General features: G+C 48.9%; 1 protein-coding gene across 1 annotated transcript in view; it reads right to left on the bottom strand.

Annotated features, from left to right (window-relative positions):
• Positions 1–7,412, bottom strand: part of Slco2a1 (solute carrier organic anion transporter family member 2A1) — a 75,506-nt gene extending 68,094 nt beyond the window's left edge. Inside the window, exon 1 of the mRNA XM_075964838.1 lies at positions 6,648–7,412. Within this exon, the coding sequence (XP_075820953.1) occupies positions 6,648–6,743 (96 nt within the window). The 5' untranslated portion in view covers positions 6,744–7,412. The remainder of the gene's footprint in view (positions 1–6,647) is intronic.
• Between the last annotated feature and the right edge of the window lie 9,940 nt (positions 7,413–17,352).

The raw sequence follows: 17,352 nt of genomic DNA on the forward strand, positions 1-17,352 counted from the left end.
GCAACACACACTTGTTACCTAAGCAACTTAGAGATGGAATCAAGAGGATGGGGAGTTCCAGGCCAGCCTTGGCTACACAGTGAGTTGAGGGCAGCCTGGTCTACACAAGACTAACAGAAGCAAACAAAGGCTGGGGTTGTCTACAGTAGTGAGCAAGAAATCCTGTCTCAAGTAATGTGGAAGATGAGGGCTAATGCCCACAGTTGAGCAGGCATACACATATAAACATACAGAGAGATGGATAATTGGAATTCATCTAAATTAAGGATTTTTCTCTATAAATGATTTTTAAAAAGCAAACCTGTAGATTCAAAGACAAAATTTGCAAACCAAATACCCGACAAACATTTTGTAGCTGGCGTACATGAAGAACTCTGAAAACTACACAACACTAAAGGAAAATGACAACATGTACAGCCAACAAACACATGAAGAGCAGTTCAGTCTTGATCCCGCCAGCGATGAGGAAGACACAAATTAGGACACAGTGAGAAGCCCCTGCACATCTATTAGAATTTTTACAAAAGCGAGTGACAATCTCAAACGCGGTCAAGCAGCCAAAACAAGTGCAAGGCGAGATGACCATTCCAGGAAATAGCTGGGAAGTTCCTTTTTTAAAGTATCCCTACACAACACTCACAACACACCTCAGCAACACACCGTGGCATTAGCCCTAGAGAAATTATGAGCTATGACCACACAAAAGCCTGTGCCCAATCACTCTTGCAGATTTATCTGAACTAGTCCCAAATGGGGAATAAGCCAGAAGCCCGTCAGTAAGTGAACAGTGTGCCAGTGATGCATAGTACATCCACACCTGGCTATAGAAAAGAACCAACTCTTGAGACATGCAGCCCTTTAGATGGAATGGAACTCAAGTACATTATCCTGAACACAAGCAGTTGGGTTTCCAAAGGTCACCTGTTACATGATCCCATTCACGTAAGATCCTTGAAATCATGCATTCCTAGAGACAGAGACTGGGTCGAGGCTAGGGGTTAGGGGCAAGTGGTGAGAGGACGAGACGGCCAACAAGCTGGCCTGGCGAGTTGTGTGTGGTGGGTGGTGAAACTCCTGTATCCTCGGTGGGCGGCGTCTGCACAAACCTGCGCGTGATAACAGTACCAGACTGTGTTGTAAGTGCACGAGATAGCAATGTCAATTTCCTGCTTTTGATAGCCCTTGGAATTACCATTGTTATGCAGCATGGAACCCTGAGAGAAAGTAGGTGAAGGAGACACAGGACCTCTAAGGTCAGCTTTGCTACGAACCCGTCATCGTTTTAAACCGAATACAGTTTTCTAAAAGACTCTCAAACAAATCAGGTCGTGTCTGGTACTAGCAACACAGGTGACTTTCTCATGGAGCCACTGTGAGAGAGCCCCGGTCCCCTAGTGACAGCCCCTGCGTAGGTCCTGTGGGCACGAACAAGGGCAAACTCACAACACCGTTTCTTTTCAGCATTCCTTGAGAAAACGAAGGTAGAATCTCTGGACAGACTAAGAATAACAGAGAACAATCTCCTAGGGTCTCACTGAGGGTCCAGGAATCTTCCTAGCCTGAGTCTTCCATGTTCCTCTCCATCCCTGCCCTGGGGACGAGGCACATAACAGACATATACAGCCAGTGCCTCTACAGATAGAGAGGCTGTCTGGATGTGGTTAAAACCATGGTGTGGAATAAAGCAAGCAAGGGAGGGAAGAGGGGGAATGGGATATGGGGGTCAGAGGCCTCTGACCGTCCCCTATAAACACCGTAACTGATGACACCGTGAGACAAGAGAAGGTGAGGAGAAGCCTGCCCCTCATCCCAACAGCCCAGGCTGGCTCTCCTAGCATGGAGAATGGATAGCCATGTCACAAAGTCAGGAAAGATTAACTGCAGAAATGTGACTTGTTCTCATTTGTTCTGTGTTGGGAAGAGAAAAGCTATGGAGGGCTTTGAGTATCATCCCAGAGAGGATCCCAGTGTCCTATTACCCAGGAAGCCACCAATCCTCATCCTTTCTTCTCCCTACCCTTGCCTTCTAAACTTGCCAAGATGGCATTCTGAGAAGGGAACACTTCTTTGACTGCTAGAGAAATGCGCCCCCTGGAGGGAAGTGGGCACATCTTCCCATCTTCTTTTGCTGTTCTTTGGTGCAGGGAGTCCCTTGGGAGTGTTTTCCTGGGGATGGGCTAGATTACTGGCATGCTGTCCTAGATATTGAAAACCAAGAAGCGATGCTCAAGATGCCTCCCCACCATTTGGGGGTCCAAGGCCTCAGAAGTTACAGACTCAGACAAGAACAAGATAGTTTCCCCCAGACTAGTGCTCCCAGTCAGCTCAAAGCAAGCCATAAGGTTGGCCCTTTTATCCTCTCTTCCCACTGTTCTTCCACTGGGTGCCCCTCCATCCCCTAATAGGTGTTGCTTTTCCTCAAGTTTGGCAGCCGTCACCAGCAGACGGCTCCCCCCTATAAGATAACCTTGACTTAGCTCCAAAGGGGTGTTTCACTTTAGAGAGCTCTGTCTGCACGGGAGTTGTCCTACCCCAAGATCTCTGAGAGAGCCTGCTTTTAACTTGGAGTCCTGGGGTTGTACTAAGGCAATTGACAGCCTTGTCTGAGTGGCTCCCAGTTTCCTAAGAATCTTGCAAACAAGATCTTGGGAGATGCCTCCTGCAGGAGGAGCTGTGAAAATTCACCCAGAAGGGCTGGGAAGGTAGCTCAGTGGGAGAATGCTTTCTTGTAAGTGGCTCTGGATTCAGCCTAGAGCACCACAAAACAAACAACAGAAACAGAACACTTCCCAAGGAATAAGACCACAGCCCAACCTATAAACCTCTTGTCTTCTAATAGGAAGGAACCCATCTCCGTACTTAGTACCTATGTAAGAATGTCATTGCCCAAGGTCAGGGTGCTGTTGATCCTAATACTAGGTAGAGACCAGAGCTGCCCTTGGGATCCAGCCAACCAAACCTAAGCAGTGAGCTTCGGGATAGTTAAGACCCTTTCTCAAGGGAGATAGGTGGTCCTGAGGATGATACTGTAGTTTGTTCATTGATCTCTATATATCTGTGCACATGTGTCCACTTTTGTATACATATATACATACACACACAGAATACAAACATTCCCCTAAGAGTTGCAGGTCTCTTTCACTGAGCATTATAAAGGGTGAAGAGGTAGGAGCTGATCGGTATTGAGGGTGTCTGTCTGGATACCCACTGTACCTCCTCCTGGATGTCTCCCAGACCTGGAGAAAGTACTGTTAGCTGATGGCTGTGTTGTTGCCACTTTCAGATCTGGAGTGGAAGGCATGATACTGATGAGGGGCTGGATAGAACAATTTTCTGCTCTATGGCTTCTAAGGCTTCTCCTGCCTCGTTTCTCTCCCTGTCTCCCTTCCTGGTTTTGTGAGGCCCTGATTTCCTCATCAATGAGACTGATAATACTATCCACCTGATAGAATTGTAAAACAGATGGAATGTGGGCACACAATTCTCAAAGTCTGTCCATTCATAGAATCAATTACTGTTAGCTATTAATAGTTGCTATTATTATGGGTATTATGATTAATATTAACTGTAGTTGTTAACTAATAACTGTGCATTATGAAATAAGTGAGATTTTGGACACAGATCTCATGTAGCCCAGGCTGCCTGAGACTCACTATGTAGTCAATGAGGACCTTGAGTTTCTAATCCCCCTGCTTTTATATCCTGAATGCTGGGATTACAGGACCACCATGCCCAGTTTTTTCTTATTTTTATTATGTGTTTTGTTTTTACTTAACTTTTAAACAGTATTAAAGATTTATTTTATGTTATATTTTTGTACAATATCTTTTGATCATCTTTCCTCTCCACCCCTTTCAGTTCCTCCCCACCTTCCTACCCACCCAACTTTATATTCTTTCTGCCTCTCTATCTTTAAAACACACACACACACAAACTTGAAAACGAAAATCAAAACAAACAAAAAGCAATAAACCAAAACAAATGCCCAAACTAAAAAAAGAACCCACAAAAAATAAATAAGCAAAAAAATCATGGAGTCCACTTTGTCTTGGCCAGCTACTCCCAGACACGGGGTCTGCCCAGAAGTGTGGCTGGTGTTCCCAGTGATGCTCCATTGAAGAACACTGGTTCTCCCTTTGCTGGCACGTATCAATTGTAAATAGCATCTTGGCTAGAGGTGGGGGCCACTCTCCCTTCTTGGCTCTGGGACCCCATCTGGCTTGAACCTGCACAGGGTCCACAATGTGGTGCTGAGGCTGGAACCCAAGGCTTCATGTATACTGGGCCAGCATTGAAACAAGAACTCCTAGATAACACTGGAATACACAGTCTTGTTCATGGACTTTGTCTGTAAACTTATCTCACTTGGCGCTCACTCTGGGGAGAGCCTTTCTCCTCTTACCCCACGTAATTCTTTACTGAGATGCAAGGGTGGGAGCTGTTCATGGCACCCACATTTTCCAGAAGGGACCCCAGAGGCCCCAAGAAAGGTGAGCCATGTTTCCTGCATGACCCAGGAAGTGAGTGGCTGGGATGGGCCACGGATCTTGTCCTCAGATCTCACCCCCACTCCTGAACCATGTGGAGCATGGGGTTTACAACAGCATGACTCTTGGATCATCCAGCCCAGTGACAAAGATTCCAACAAAACCAGCCTCTGAGCTGGATGTCCCTTGTCACCTTCCCTCACGTTATCACCTTTTCCCTACTGGGAAGGTATAGGGCAGTCATCCAACCTGTCATTAACAGGAAGAAATCTCCCTTCAAATAGCAAAGCCTCAGGCATAGCTTCCTCAAGAAGGAAAAGCTCAGCTGGTGGGATTCTCCATTCCAGGTGTGCCTGGGGTCTGCTGGAGTAACTGGGTTCAGTTTATAGGGATGCCAAGACGGGCTCTCTCCCGACTCCCTGCCATCCATGGCTCATTATCCATCAAGGAAGAAGATGTTTTAACAGAATCAAGAAAAACTCTCAACTGATAGATAAGAACACTTAACTCCCTTGGGAGGCCAACTGGCCTGGGTCCAGGGCTCTGACTTGAATCTCGGGCATTTGAAACATTTTTTTAAAAAATCTTCTTTTTATATTTTTTTTTTCAAAGAAAAAGCTGCCAGCCAATTATTTTAGGAATTAGGGGTAACTGCAGGATTATTCTCAAACTCTCCCACTCCTCCTTGCCACCCTCACTGTCGGGAAGCCTAGCACAGCCACCTCTCCTACCCTTCTTGGGGAAACTCAGAGTCTTCCCTCACCAGTCCTGTTACAGTCTCATTCCTTAGAGACCACCCAACCCAGGCGCATGTCTTTTCCTCTTAATTCCTCAGTTAAAAATATGAAAAAAATCTCCACAATTCCCCAAGTCCCTCCAAACTGGCAGAACCAAAATAATACATGTTGTTCCCATGCAGGTCTGCCTCAAGCGGAGATCTGAGGATTGTTTACCATTATCTCCCGCTTTCCATGTTATTAATATTCCAAGAGGGAAATCTACGCAACTTTTTAAAACTGTGGTGGAGAAAAGAATCAAGGCAGGGCTCGCTGCAAGGAACCCCTGTTCTACCAGTAACACCCTGTGGTAAAGACGTGGCATCCCCTCCGACCTCTCAGTCTTCCTCTCTTAGACACACATAGACTGCACACAGTGCCCCAATCCTTCCATGGGAGGTATGGGCATCCCATACTTGGAGCGCTTGTTGCATCTAAGGTAGGATTGTGGGAAATAATCTCTCAGCACCATACTCTTGCCTGATCCCAAGGTACCTAGATGTAGGTTCTGTAGTTTCTTACTTTCCACAGGGTCGTTTAGCGCTCCCAGGAGGTGCTTTTTTCAGGAGCCTCTCCCCCCAAATACTATGAATGAGGATTCAACCATTCTAGGTCCTTCTAGACCTGTAAGAAAGTGGACCTCACTTCTGACCACTATCAAAGAAGGCATTCTCATCCTAACAGTTTCCAACACCCCGTTTTGTTTTTCCTTCCCTAATTTCCCATAACTCTCAGGCCACAGGCACCTCCTGTGACCTTTCTTAATAAACCTGGGGCGCCTGCTGTTTGCTTGAGGCCATTTCCAAACCAGAAGCATTTGGGGATTTCTCAAAACTGCTGGGGGCTTTGTAGCCAGGTAGCAAGCTGGCTGGTCTGGGAGAACTGCAAGTGGGGAAGCCCAGCCAAGGAGTGCAGACTTCTGTGGTCCACCCAGGACAACGTGAGTGCGCTCTGACTTGCGGCATCTCAGCGTGCCTACAGCCTGTTACTGCCCACGGGGGTCCTCTGGATCCACTCATTAAGGAAGAACGTGCTCACAGCAGAGACCCCAAAGACTTCCCTGAAGGTGTTCTCTCTCCGTGGAAGAACAACGGTACAGCTCCCTCTGTGTGAAGGCACGTCTATTCTTCTGGTTCTTATCCCCAGCAGAGCCTGTGAGCTTACATGTGCCATACACACCCGATCACACACACGGGGCAGGGTGGCGGGGAGACAGAGAGAGAACAAGCGAACGCCCTGCAGTCGCCCCTTCACACTCCCTGGCATGCCCCAAGGATGTGGCACAGGGCACAGAGAAGAGGGCCGGTGCACTCAGAGCTCAGGGACTGGACACATCGATGCACTAGGTTGGTTCCCTTCCTCCCCTCCCCCGAACTCTACTCACCTTAATGTTGCTGAAGACCGAGCGGGAGCAGCGTCTGGCTGGGACAGAGGAGGTGCCACTGCCCTGGCGAGCTCCGAGTTTGGGCAGGAGCCCCATCGCGACGGAGGCAAAGTCCCCTAGCCCGGCCCAGGCGGTGACGACAGCCTGGGGACAGGTTCTGCGCGACTTGGGACCTTCGAGCTGCTGCGGTAGTAACCAGGCGATGGGGAGCGCGACTCGGTGACTGAGCAAGAGAGTGAACTCTCAGAAGTTTTTATAAGTGGCGGCGATGATGAAACGCACTCTCTCTCTCCTCCCTCTCTTCCTCGGGTGTCAGAGGTGCTGCAAGCCCCCGCCCAGCCGCTGCCGTTTCCCCCGGGCAGGTGTCTGGGGCCCTGACGTCGTCGCGGCTGCGGAAGCCCAGAGTCTCTAGGACTCGACTTGGTGAGCCCTAACTACCCAAGAGGTCCCGCAGGCAGGGAGGTGGCACGCGGGGAGATGGCGGGCCCCCGAGGAAGGGGTCACCGCAGATGGAAGAGAAAGGAGGCTGCAGGCCAGTGGAGAGACCTGGGGGACTTGGTGGGATAGAGGGTGGGCACGGAACTAAGGAAGGGGTGGAGAGTTGAAAGGGACCCGAGGGGCGCGGGTCTCCACTTGTAGGAAGGGAGCGAAGAGTCTCCGCGGCTTTTGGGATTGTCCAGAGCCGGGCTCTGCGTGTCAGCACTCGCTCCGCAAACCTGGGCCCTCGGTTCCGGTGATGGCTCTGAGACTCGCCGCCCAAGCTCTGTTTGTGCTGAGGACTGATTTATATTTAAACTGCTCTTTGCGCTGCAGAGGAGGGTGGGAAGGCGTAACAAGGTGGAGAGGTGGGGGCCGCCCCAGGGCTGGGCTCGAACTCAATGGAACCGAGCCAAGGTAAACTGCAGGCGCTGTCGAGTGTCAGCGGGTCTGGCCTGAAGTGCTGGGGGTTGGGACAAAGGGAAGCGCTGGTCTGACGGAATTGCCCCCGCACTGACCTCCTCTGTAGGCTGAGTGAACAAGGTTTTTCCCCCTCCTGGACTGGAATCTTAGAGAAAGAAGGTGATCCTTTTCCGGGAAAAACCAAAAAGGATCCAACAAAAGCACTTGAGGCAGTTCGGCAGAGGAGGCATCTTTCCAGCCCCCCTATTCCATTGTTCCCTGCAGAGCCACCTCTTCCAGCTGCAGCCCAGCCCAGGAAAAGACGCCCCTCAATACAGGGGACACAGGCTGGGTGAAGGATGGTGCATGCTGCCTCGTTTCTACCCAAGGCCAAATGCCTTTCCAATTCCTGTCTGGCCTGGCGCTCTGGGAACTTCTCCCTATGTACCTACAGGCCAAGGACACAGCAATACGCAAGAGGCCGTTGGACAGTGGACAGCTTCTAGTTGTTTTGTTCCCCCGCAGAAAGAGGTACACACAGACCCGGCTTTCCAGGCCCACAGCAAGCTTGATTACCATTCTGTCCCTGGTGAGGTGGAACACGCAGACGGCTGCTGGGAGACGGAGGTGACACTCGGTGTACACTGAGCGCAGGTCACACCGATGGTGGGTTGTGTCTGTGCTCTGGAGATTTCATGGACCTCCCCGATTCTTAGATCTAAGTGAAAGGTGTTTCGACCGTCTGGACTTTACAGGCAAGGATGCTAGTGGGATCAAATAGAAAGGGACCAAAGGCCACACAGCTAGGACATAATAGAACCGGAACTCAGCTTTGCCTTATGCCAAATCCCAGCCATGAAGCATTTTTGTGTGGGAGTGGAGGGGGTGTAGAGGTCAAAGGACAGTCATAGGTGTTGTTCCTCAGATAACATCCATCTTGTTTCTGAAAGGGGGACTCAGTGACCTGGAGTTACGGGAGGGGGCTGGGCAGAAAGCCCCAGGGGTTCACCTATCTCTGTCTCCCAAGCCCTGAGATTATAAATTTTCTTTGACTGTCTGGGATTGAACTTGGGTCCTCCTACTTGCAAGGCAGGCGTTTTATTGAGAGCTATCTCTCTAGACCCAAGCACTTATACAGTTATCTCTCTAGTACAGCAATCTCTTTCACATGGGGGCCTCTTGGTGGTTAGAAAGTCTTCCTCAGCATGTGGCCTTCCCCATGCTCGTCTACCAGACTCGCCAGGAGAATCCCCCTCTCCTGTGTTTATGTTGTCCTGCTCCTTTAACTTTGCCCTCGGCCTGGTATCAGGGCCAGTGTGTCAGCTCCGAAGGAAATGTGTGTTCAGAAACGTTATCAGTAGGGTTTGACTAAATGCCCTGGAGATCCAACCACAGTGGCTTCAGCGAAACTTATTGTCTGTGTACGAGCTGATGAAGTGGCTGCTCCACGGTATGGTTAGGGGGAAGGATTTTGTTGTAGATATGAGAAGAGAGAGAACAGCCAGAGGCAACTGGAAGAGTCCAGAGCGAGGTGGGTGAGGTGGGGTAGGGGAGCAAAAAAGAGGGAGCATAGCCAAAGCAGCAGGGTTATAAGGGGAATGGGTAGCTGACTTTTGTTTACCCACCAGGATTTGGGGAAACGGAGTTTCCTTTGGACCTGTTACATGAGTTTTGCTGGTAGGTAGTCAGAGGATCACGACTGGACTTTCTCAGAGTTCCTTAGTATGTGACTTCCATGACTAAGGCTAGCTCATGGTCACTAGCTCCTCTAGCTCCTCCTCCAGCCTTCTCTCTTTATTTCAGAAATGAAGTGGAAGATGGAAAACAGGAAGGAGCCCGGCTCACAGCAGAAAAGCAAACTTCACACACACACACACACACACACACACACACACACACACACACAGAGAGAGAGAGAGAGAGAGAGAGAGAGAGAGAGAGAGAGAGAGAGAGAGGACTGACTTTGCCTTAAATCTTATTGGCTGGACCACAAAGTAACCCCCTGCAAAGGAATGCAAAAAAAAAATGAGCTTCACACACAAGTCATCCCTGGGGTAAAACTGAGCTTCTGGTGGGGAAAAACAGAGAAAGGATGTCCTATCACCAACATTCAAGGTCTCCACGTCCATGTCCTTAAACCAGCAACACCAGGATCTGCCTGCTGGACTTCCCAACCCTTGACTTCAGGAAGTGTTTTCCGTCTCTGTGGAGAGAGTGGAGAGAAGCATGTTACAGAGTGACTGTGCATAAAAGCTGTGCACGGGCAGGAGAGGGGCCCCAGTTCACACAGGACAGCAGGAGCGCCTGTCTGAAGAGGTAACTGTCTCTGCTCTGCAAAACCCTAAGAATAAGGAGGATTAGGAGGAACAGACAGAGGGAAGGAGGCTACATCTGCTTCCTGGTGTCATTCTGGCTGGAGTCCAAAGCAAGGGACAGCAGGAATAGGTGGGGCTGAGGACCAGGCTGGAAAACCGAGTGGCGTGCTAAGAATGGAGGTCTTATCCCCAGTATCCAGGGATAAATATTGAAGGCTTCTGTGTTGCAGAGGCTCTGAACTGATTTGCATTTCCCATGGGCCTCTATGGCAGCCAGATGAGAGAGGAAAAGGGGCAAAGTATGCAAAAGATTCCAGGAATAGGGATGCAGGCTTGGCTTGCTCAAGGGGCGGGGAGAAAAAACTCAGGAAATACTATAAGGGGACAGCACTTGTGTGCCAGTGGTGGGTAGAGCAGTGGTGAGTCCCAGGATTCAGCTTGTGCACACAGCATTTGCCATGCTCATCCCTGGTAGAGGGGACCCAGAAGGACCAGCAGCCAGGGAGGAAGTCAGCAGTGTCCTATGGATTCATGTTGAGTTTACCCAGTCTGAGCTACATGCAAATAAAGATAGGCAGCTGAACTCTAAGTATTTATTCTTATACCCACAGATAACTGTAGCTCTCTTGTCTCATCGAAGAAACCCATCTCTGTAACAGATAAACACCATTGCGGCAGATTGCAACTGGTCAAAATGTGGAGAACCTGTGATCATGCCTTGTTCAGTCCGCTGAATAAACCTGCAACACAATTCTTGCCCTGAAGGCTCAGGGAACATTCAAGAACACTGGACGGAGAGATTGATCCTAAGCGTTGGAGGACCAGGAAATCTACTGGGAAGCTGTCTCCTAGAAATGAAAGGGAAGCTTCACCCTTGACACCCAACAATATGGCTGCCTAAACAAGACCTAACAAGAACACCAGGAAACATGCTAACACAGATGCAGGAAATCTCACAGGGCCCCACCCACAGACAAAGAACTATAGGCAACTAAGGAATGAGGAGAGTGGGAGAAATGGCCAGTCCTGAAATCATGTACACCCAAGAAACACCAAATAGACTGAGCAGGTTGGATTTACGTATTTAGGCGTGTGTGTGTGTGTGTGTGTGTGTGTGTGTGTGTGTGTGTGTGTGTATGTAACAACAATTAAAGAAAAAGAGGCCATGAATTTGAGAGGGAGCCGAGGATGATGTGGGAGGAGTTTAAAGGGTAGGGAGAAATGATGTAATTATATTTTAGTTTTTTAAATTAAAATAAAGATTTATTTATTAATTATGTATACAGTATTATCTGTATTCCGTCTACATATATGTCTGCAAGCCAGAAGAGAGCACCAGATCTTATTACAGATGGTTGTGAGCCACCATGTGGTTGCTGGGAATTGAACTCAGGACCTTTGGAAGTGCTCTTAACCACTGAGCCATCTCTCCAGCTCCCAAGAATGTTTTTTTGTTTTTAAGGTGGGCAGCTGGAAGGTGGCTATGCAGACTCAGTGCCCAGCATAGACACTGAAGTCAAGAGATGGGTGAGTGGAGGCAATGCTAGCCCTCCAGAAAGGATGAAGTCTCCTGGTAAGCATGCGTGGAGGGGGGCGTCCAGAAAATACTGCAAAAACAAGGGATGGAAAGAGGGGAAGGAGGGATGCGAGGGGAGTGGAGAGATCAGAGAACATCTTCAAAGAGGAAGACTGGAGCCTGCTGGTGCTGTGGACAAGGTGTGACCTGGGGGATAGTAATGAGCCAGTCAGGTCTTGCACTGAGAGTTTCCAGTGGGGAATACGGGTCAAAGTACGAGTTCTATGGGTCCAGGAGGACGCAGAAGGAGAGAGTGTAAACACACAGTGTTCCTGACCTTTTTTTTTTTTATCACAAGTCACAGTTGGCACAATATGTGTGATGACTAAGGGCACAAGTCTTCCCGTCAGACAAACGCTCGGACTTCATACCAGCCTCGTTATTTCAATAGCTCTCTTAACCTTTACGATCTTCGTGGGGCTGTTGTAAAGTGTGCATGAGGTGACAGACAACTCGGACTATTGCTGTGGAGCCTGGTGGCACAGATGCTAGTCTCTTCCTCTCTCTCCAGGCGACGTTAGTATCTCTTCCTCCAACTCAGCTGCGGGCTCCTTGAGAACACAGGTTTGTGCCAATTCTCTTTGTACATCCCACTTGGCCAGAATGCCTAATTACTTGAGAAGTGTTTACTGAGGGACTGGAAGGTGGCTCAGTTGGTGAAGTGCTTGCCGTGCAAGTGCGAGGACATGTGTTCAATCCCCAGGAACCAGGTAAGAAAGCTGGACACATATGCTGTATCCATCTACGAAATCCTTAAAGAATTAATTAAAAAAGTATAGTTTAAAAAGGCTTCTCACGGCAGCGTGCACCTGGAATCACAACATTGGAAGGCAAAGACAAGAGAATCCTGGGGCTTGCTGGCCAGGCAGTCTAGCTAAATTGGTAATCTTTGGGTTCCATGAAAGAGCCTGTCTCAAAACAGAAGGTAGGGTACAATTGAGGAAAAAACTTGGAGTCAACCTCTGGCTGCCACCTGAACAGGGGCGCGCACGCGCACGCACACACACACACACACACACACACACACACACACACACACTGTAGTTGACTGAAGTGACACCAAAAGATTCCAGCAAATCCAAAGTGACTTCCTAATTCCTAAAGTTCCTGGCCATTGCTCTTACTCACAGTCAGTCCCTGGAGACGTGGGCTGTTCCCGTTGGTGGCTACTGGCCATGGCCTTGAGGGTAGGTCTGTCAGTTCATGGGCTACACAGCTCACCGCTGCAGTAGTTGATGGACTTTCCTTGGGTACTTATACCTGAGTGTGATCATGAATTAACTCTGGCTGATTGGCTCCCTGGTGGCTTACTCCAACAAGGACAGGGTTCGGGGGTTCTCTGATAAGTGCCTCTCCCTAGTTGGGGAAACTCTCCTAAGCCAAGGACTCAAGCTGTCTGTCACCCATGGGCACCTGCTGTCCTTGCAGGGTACCCTAATGACTATTTTATATTTTGTTGTGTATGTTTTATTATTATAACCATTTCTCATTTATTCTTTTAGAGTTTCATCTACAAACACACACACACACACATTTTGACCATATCTCCTCACCCCCATTATCATCTCATTCCCTTCTCCCTCTCACTAAACCCCTTTTGTTCCCAGCAAGTCCCCTCCTACTTTTAAACCTTTCTTTCTGGTATTGCCATTTAGTTTGGGGCTTTTGGTGACCCACTGTATTTAATTAGAGTTGCCCGCATGAGCCTGGGTGGGGAATTATTTACTTGAGCAAGAACAACTTACCAGTGGCTAGACCACTGAGGAACATGACTCTCTGCCCCAGCAACCATTAACTGCCTATGGCTCCTCAGGGAGGGGTGGGGCCTTCTGAGCCCCTCCCTTGTCCATGATGGGATGATTTCATGGTACTCCTTCCCAGCCTTGGCCTCTCCTATCCTTCCCTCCCCTCTTCTGTGATGTCCTTAGAGCCTTGGAGAGCGTGATACAGATGTCCTGTTTAGCACTCAAGAGTCACTTATTCTCGGTGCTTTGACCATTTAGTCTCTATATTACCCATCATCCACTGCAAACAGAAGCTTCTCTGACAAAGGCTGAGAATAGCACTGATTTATGGAGAAGCAAATGTTTAGAAGGCACCTTGATACTCTGCCCATCTAGCAAAATAACAGTTGCTGGTTCCTCTCTAGGGCCTATGACCTCCTTAGCCATGGGCTTTACACCAAGTTTATAGTACCTGGTTTGAATTCCTCCTCTGGAGCAGGACTAAAAGCCAACAAGAAAGTGGTTGGTTGTTTTTATTCTTTGCTCTTTTGGGGGCCCACCACCCAGCTCCCAAATAAATACATGGTGATTTGTTCTTTCTTACAAATGCCCAGCCTTAGCTTGGCTTATTTCTAGCCAGCCATTCTTAAATTATTCCATCTACCTTTTGCCTCTAGGTTTTTACCTTTTTCTATTTCATCATATCTTTTCTTTTCTTCTTATTCCACGACTGGCTGTTTGGCTGGGTGGCTGACCACTAGCATCCTCCTCTCTTCCTTCTTTCGTTCATCCTCTTCTCATTCTTTCCTTCTATTCTTTTTCTCTGCCTGGCAGCCCTGCCTATGCCTCTTTCCTGCCTAGCTATTGACTGTTCAGCTCTTTACTAGATCACTCCGGGGTCTTCAGCCGGCAAAGTAACAGAGCTTTGCAGAGTTAAACAAATGCAACATAAAAGAATGCAACACTTCTTTGCATCATTAAACAAATATTCCACCGCATAAAAGAATGTGACTCATCTTTAACCAATATTCCACAACAGTCCAGTTACCCCCACATAGCCATGCAGCTACTGGTTGGTGGTGTAACTCTCGGGGTTCACAGCTAGATGAGACTATTAACGGCTTTCCTCCCCTAGCTGCTTGAACGGCACTTAGTACCTTTTAGCATACTGAGGACTAACTGGACTTGATTTCTTTATGTCCCGCAACAAAAGCAGGTGGTATATTCTGCAATATGATCTTATCATCTAGTTCTAGTAGACAATTGAGATCAATGGCAATAGTCTGTATGGTTTTGGGAATCCTTGGGTCTTCCCTCACTGACAATTCATGAGGAGATATCTCTTTATATTTTTATTTAACACATTTCGAAGTCAGTGCTCAAAACAACAGCAATTCATTCAATCCTCTAAACAACCCAATGAAAGATGATGCCTTTTGTTAGTTCTGGTTTACATTTGAAGAAACTGAGGCTAGAGGACTAGAGAGATGCTTCAGTGATTAAGGGTGAGTACAGCTTTTACAGCAGACGGGTGTAGTTCAGTTCCCAGCGCCCACGTCAGATGGCCCGCAACTGCCTGTAACTACAGCTCCAGGGAATCTGCCACCCTTTTCTGGCTTCCATGGGCAACTGCACTCACAGGTACATACTCTGACACAGACACCCATGCATACACATAATGAACAATAAATTTTCCTTTAAAATAAGGGGGGGCGGGTGGTGGTGGCACATACCTTTAATCCCAGCACTTGGGAGACAGAGACAGGTAGATCTTTGCGAATCCGAGGCCAGACTGATCTACAGGAGTGAGTTCCAGGACAGCCAGGGCTGTTACATAGAGAAACCCTATCTCAAAAAACAAACGAGAGAGAGAGAGAGAGAGAGAGAGAGAGAGAGAGAGAGAGAGAGAGAGAAGAAAGGAGAAGAAAAGAAAAGAACCTAAGGCACAGAGAAGTACACTAACTTGGTCAGTCACAGAGCTGGTAAGTAGCAGAGCCATAGAAACCACAGTCTAAGCACCTGGGAGCTCTTGCACGCAGTCTGCAAACCACAGCTACAGGCAAGTGACATCCAGAGCCCATGGCGGGATGCCTCATCCATGTCTGCCCTTCCCTTCTAAAAACTGCAACCCCTGCCGCCACCACAACCAGCCTGGTGAGTTCCTCCTAAGCAAAGACCCAAGTAAAGCTGTGGCCACCGGTGGGCTCTGTCGGGCCAGTTACAAGGATGCTGCTTCTCTCTTTACTGTTCCACACTTCCGGTCTTCCGGCGTGGGTTTTCTCTGGGCCTTCTTCATGCCATTGTTTCTCCCAGCCAGTCTCTCCCTCTCAACACTCAGACACAAACCATTACCACCACCACCTCCCTCCCCCCACCCCGCTCCAACCACGAAAATGCAACGTGACAATTGGACCGTATTACAGCACCGGAGTGCTATGCTTCCTGCTGCTCTCCGTTTTCTCCGGGATGTGCCAGGACTTGGCCCACGCCCATGATCATTTCAGTTGTCTTTCATGATGACGTCTTCAGGATCTGGCTCGGCTGGGCTAGCTCCTGGTCTTACCCAGTGCAGGTCATCTGGCAAGGAAAGAAGAAACTCCCACGGGCCTCTCCCACACATCTCCCATGTCTGCTCCCTCTGCGGCCTCTTCCTTGGGGACCTGGGTCCAGCCTGCCCCGTCTGCACTGTACCTATTCAGGTTCAGGTCATAGCCCCAGCCCATGCTGAGGGGGGCTCATTGTCACTCCTGTGAGTAGAGGGGTCAACTCTGCAGGCACACTTTCAGCCTGCTTCTAATGCTCTCAGTCCTGCAATGGGCACCTGGGGACCCATGGGTCTTGCTGTCTCAAGGTTGTGGAGTAGATGGAGAACCATAGGTGGGCTCTCTGACACAGTGCTTGTTTCTACAGTTTACTGTGTTTTAACTCTACTGGGAAAGTTATATTTTTGTTGAGTTCCCATCATTCCATATCACTATTTAAATTTTGTGGAATTTTCTCCTTCCCCTAATTCTTTCCCAGTAAGCTTGATTGTCACCTAAAAACAGCACCAACAGTCTGAAGTGTATCATGTTGGCAACTACCATTTTAGACAAAAAGGGGAAATGTAGTGGCTTTTCAATTGTATTTTAATAAATAAAGCCTGCCTTATTTGCAACCGGTAGTTGGTACACGTGTAAGGGGCTTTCCTTCTCCATCTCAGAATTGACTGCGGGGTAAACAGGAGTTATTCGACCATCTGCTGGGGTTGAATGATGCAAACGTCTTTAACGTGCTTGTTGTATAAATAGTGATTTCTTTTCCTCTAACAGCCCATCTTCGGACCGAGGGCCGGCAGTGAGTGACTAAGCTCACTGGCTAGGAGCTCACCTAGAGATCTTTTTCTCTAATATTTAACATCTCCTTTCCTGCTGCATTTCTGCCGTGTAGGTCGCTTCTTCCTGGTGCGCCTTTCTGGTCTCCATAGTGCAGGGCCAGCATGGTGAATGACTAAACCCTCTGTGGAAGGTCTCCCAGGGAGTCCTCTGGTCTCCCTTGTCCCCAGCATTACACAGAAAGCTCTGCAGCTCCTCACAAGGTCACACAGATCCATCTTGAAGCTGACTAACGTTGCTATGGGTGCAATTGCCTTGATCCAGCTCTGAAGAAAAACTCTGCTCCCCCCCCCCGCCCCAGGACCGTACATGATTAGGTTACTCCCCTGCACGATCCAAAGTGGGGTTACCTTCTTGCCTCGATTCTGGGTGTCCTCATGTGGCTGGACTCACAGGTCACCATCACCAGAGATGTGACTTTCTTAAGTGTTCAGCTGTGACTTCCTTTTTCTTGGTCCCTCCCTGGATGTACCCAACTTGTTTTGTTTGGAGGTTCTGCCTTGTCTGGGCCCAGGTCCTTTCCACCGCTGACATAGTCTCCTTCCAGACCCATGGTGGCTGTGGTTCCAAGCCCAGGTCCTCTCCACAGCCAGCATAATCTCCCTCCAGGTTCATGTGGAGAGCCTGGGGGCGCGCGGGGGGGGGGGTGTCTCCGCACCAGCCTCAAATACCATACCTCTTGCAGGGAGCCTGTCTTGCCTGCAGTATACAGACAGACAGACAGACAGACAGAGAGATGCATATAGGGGGGAGGATGAGAGAGAGAGAGCCTTGACAACAGGCTTCCACACACACAGCCCTCTCAGTTCCTCTGCCCTACCCTCCTGTCCTGTGTCT

This window comes from Microtus pennsylvanicus, chromosome 3 (genome assembly GCF_037038515.1).
Source record: "Microtus pennsylvanicus isolate mMicPen1 chromosome 3, mMicPen1.hap1, whole genome shotgun sequence".
NCBI classification, from domain to species: Eukaryota; Metazoa; Chordata; class Mammalia; order Rodentia; family Cricetidae; genus Microtus; species Microtus pennsylvanicus.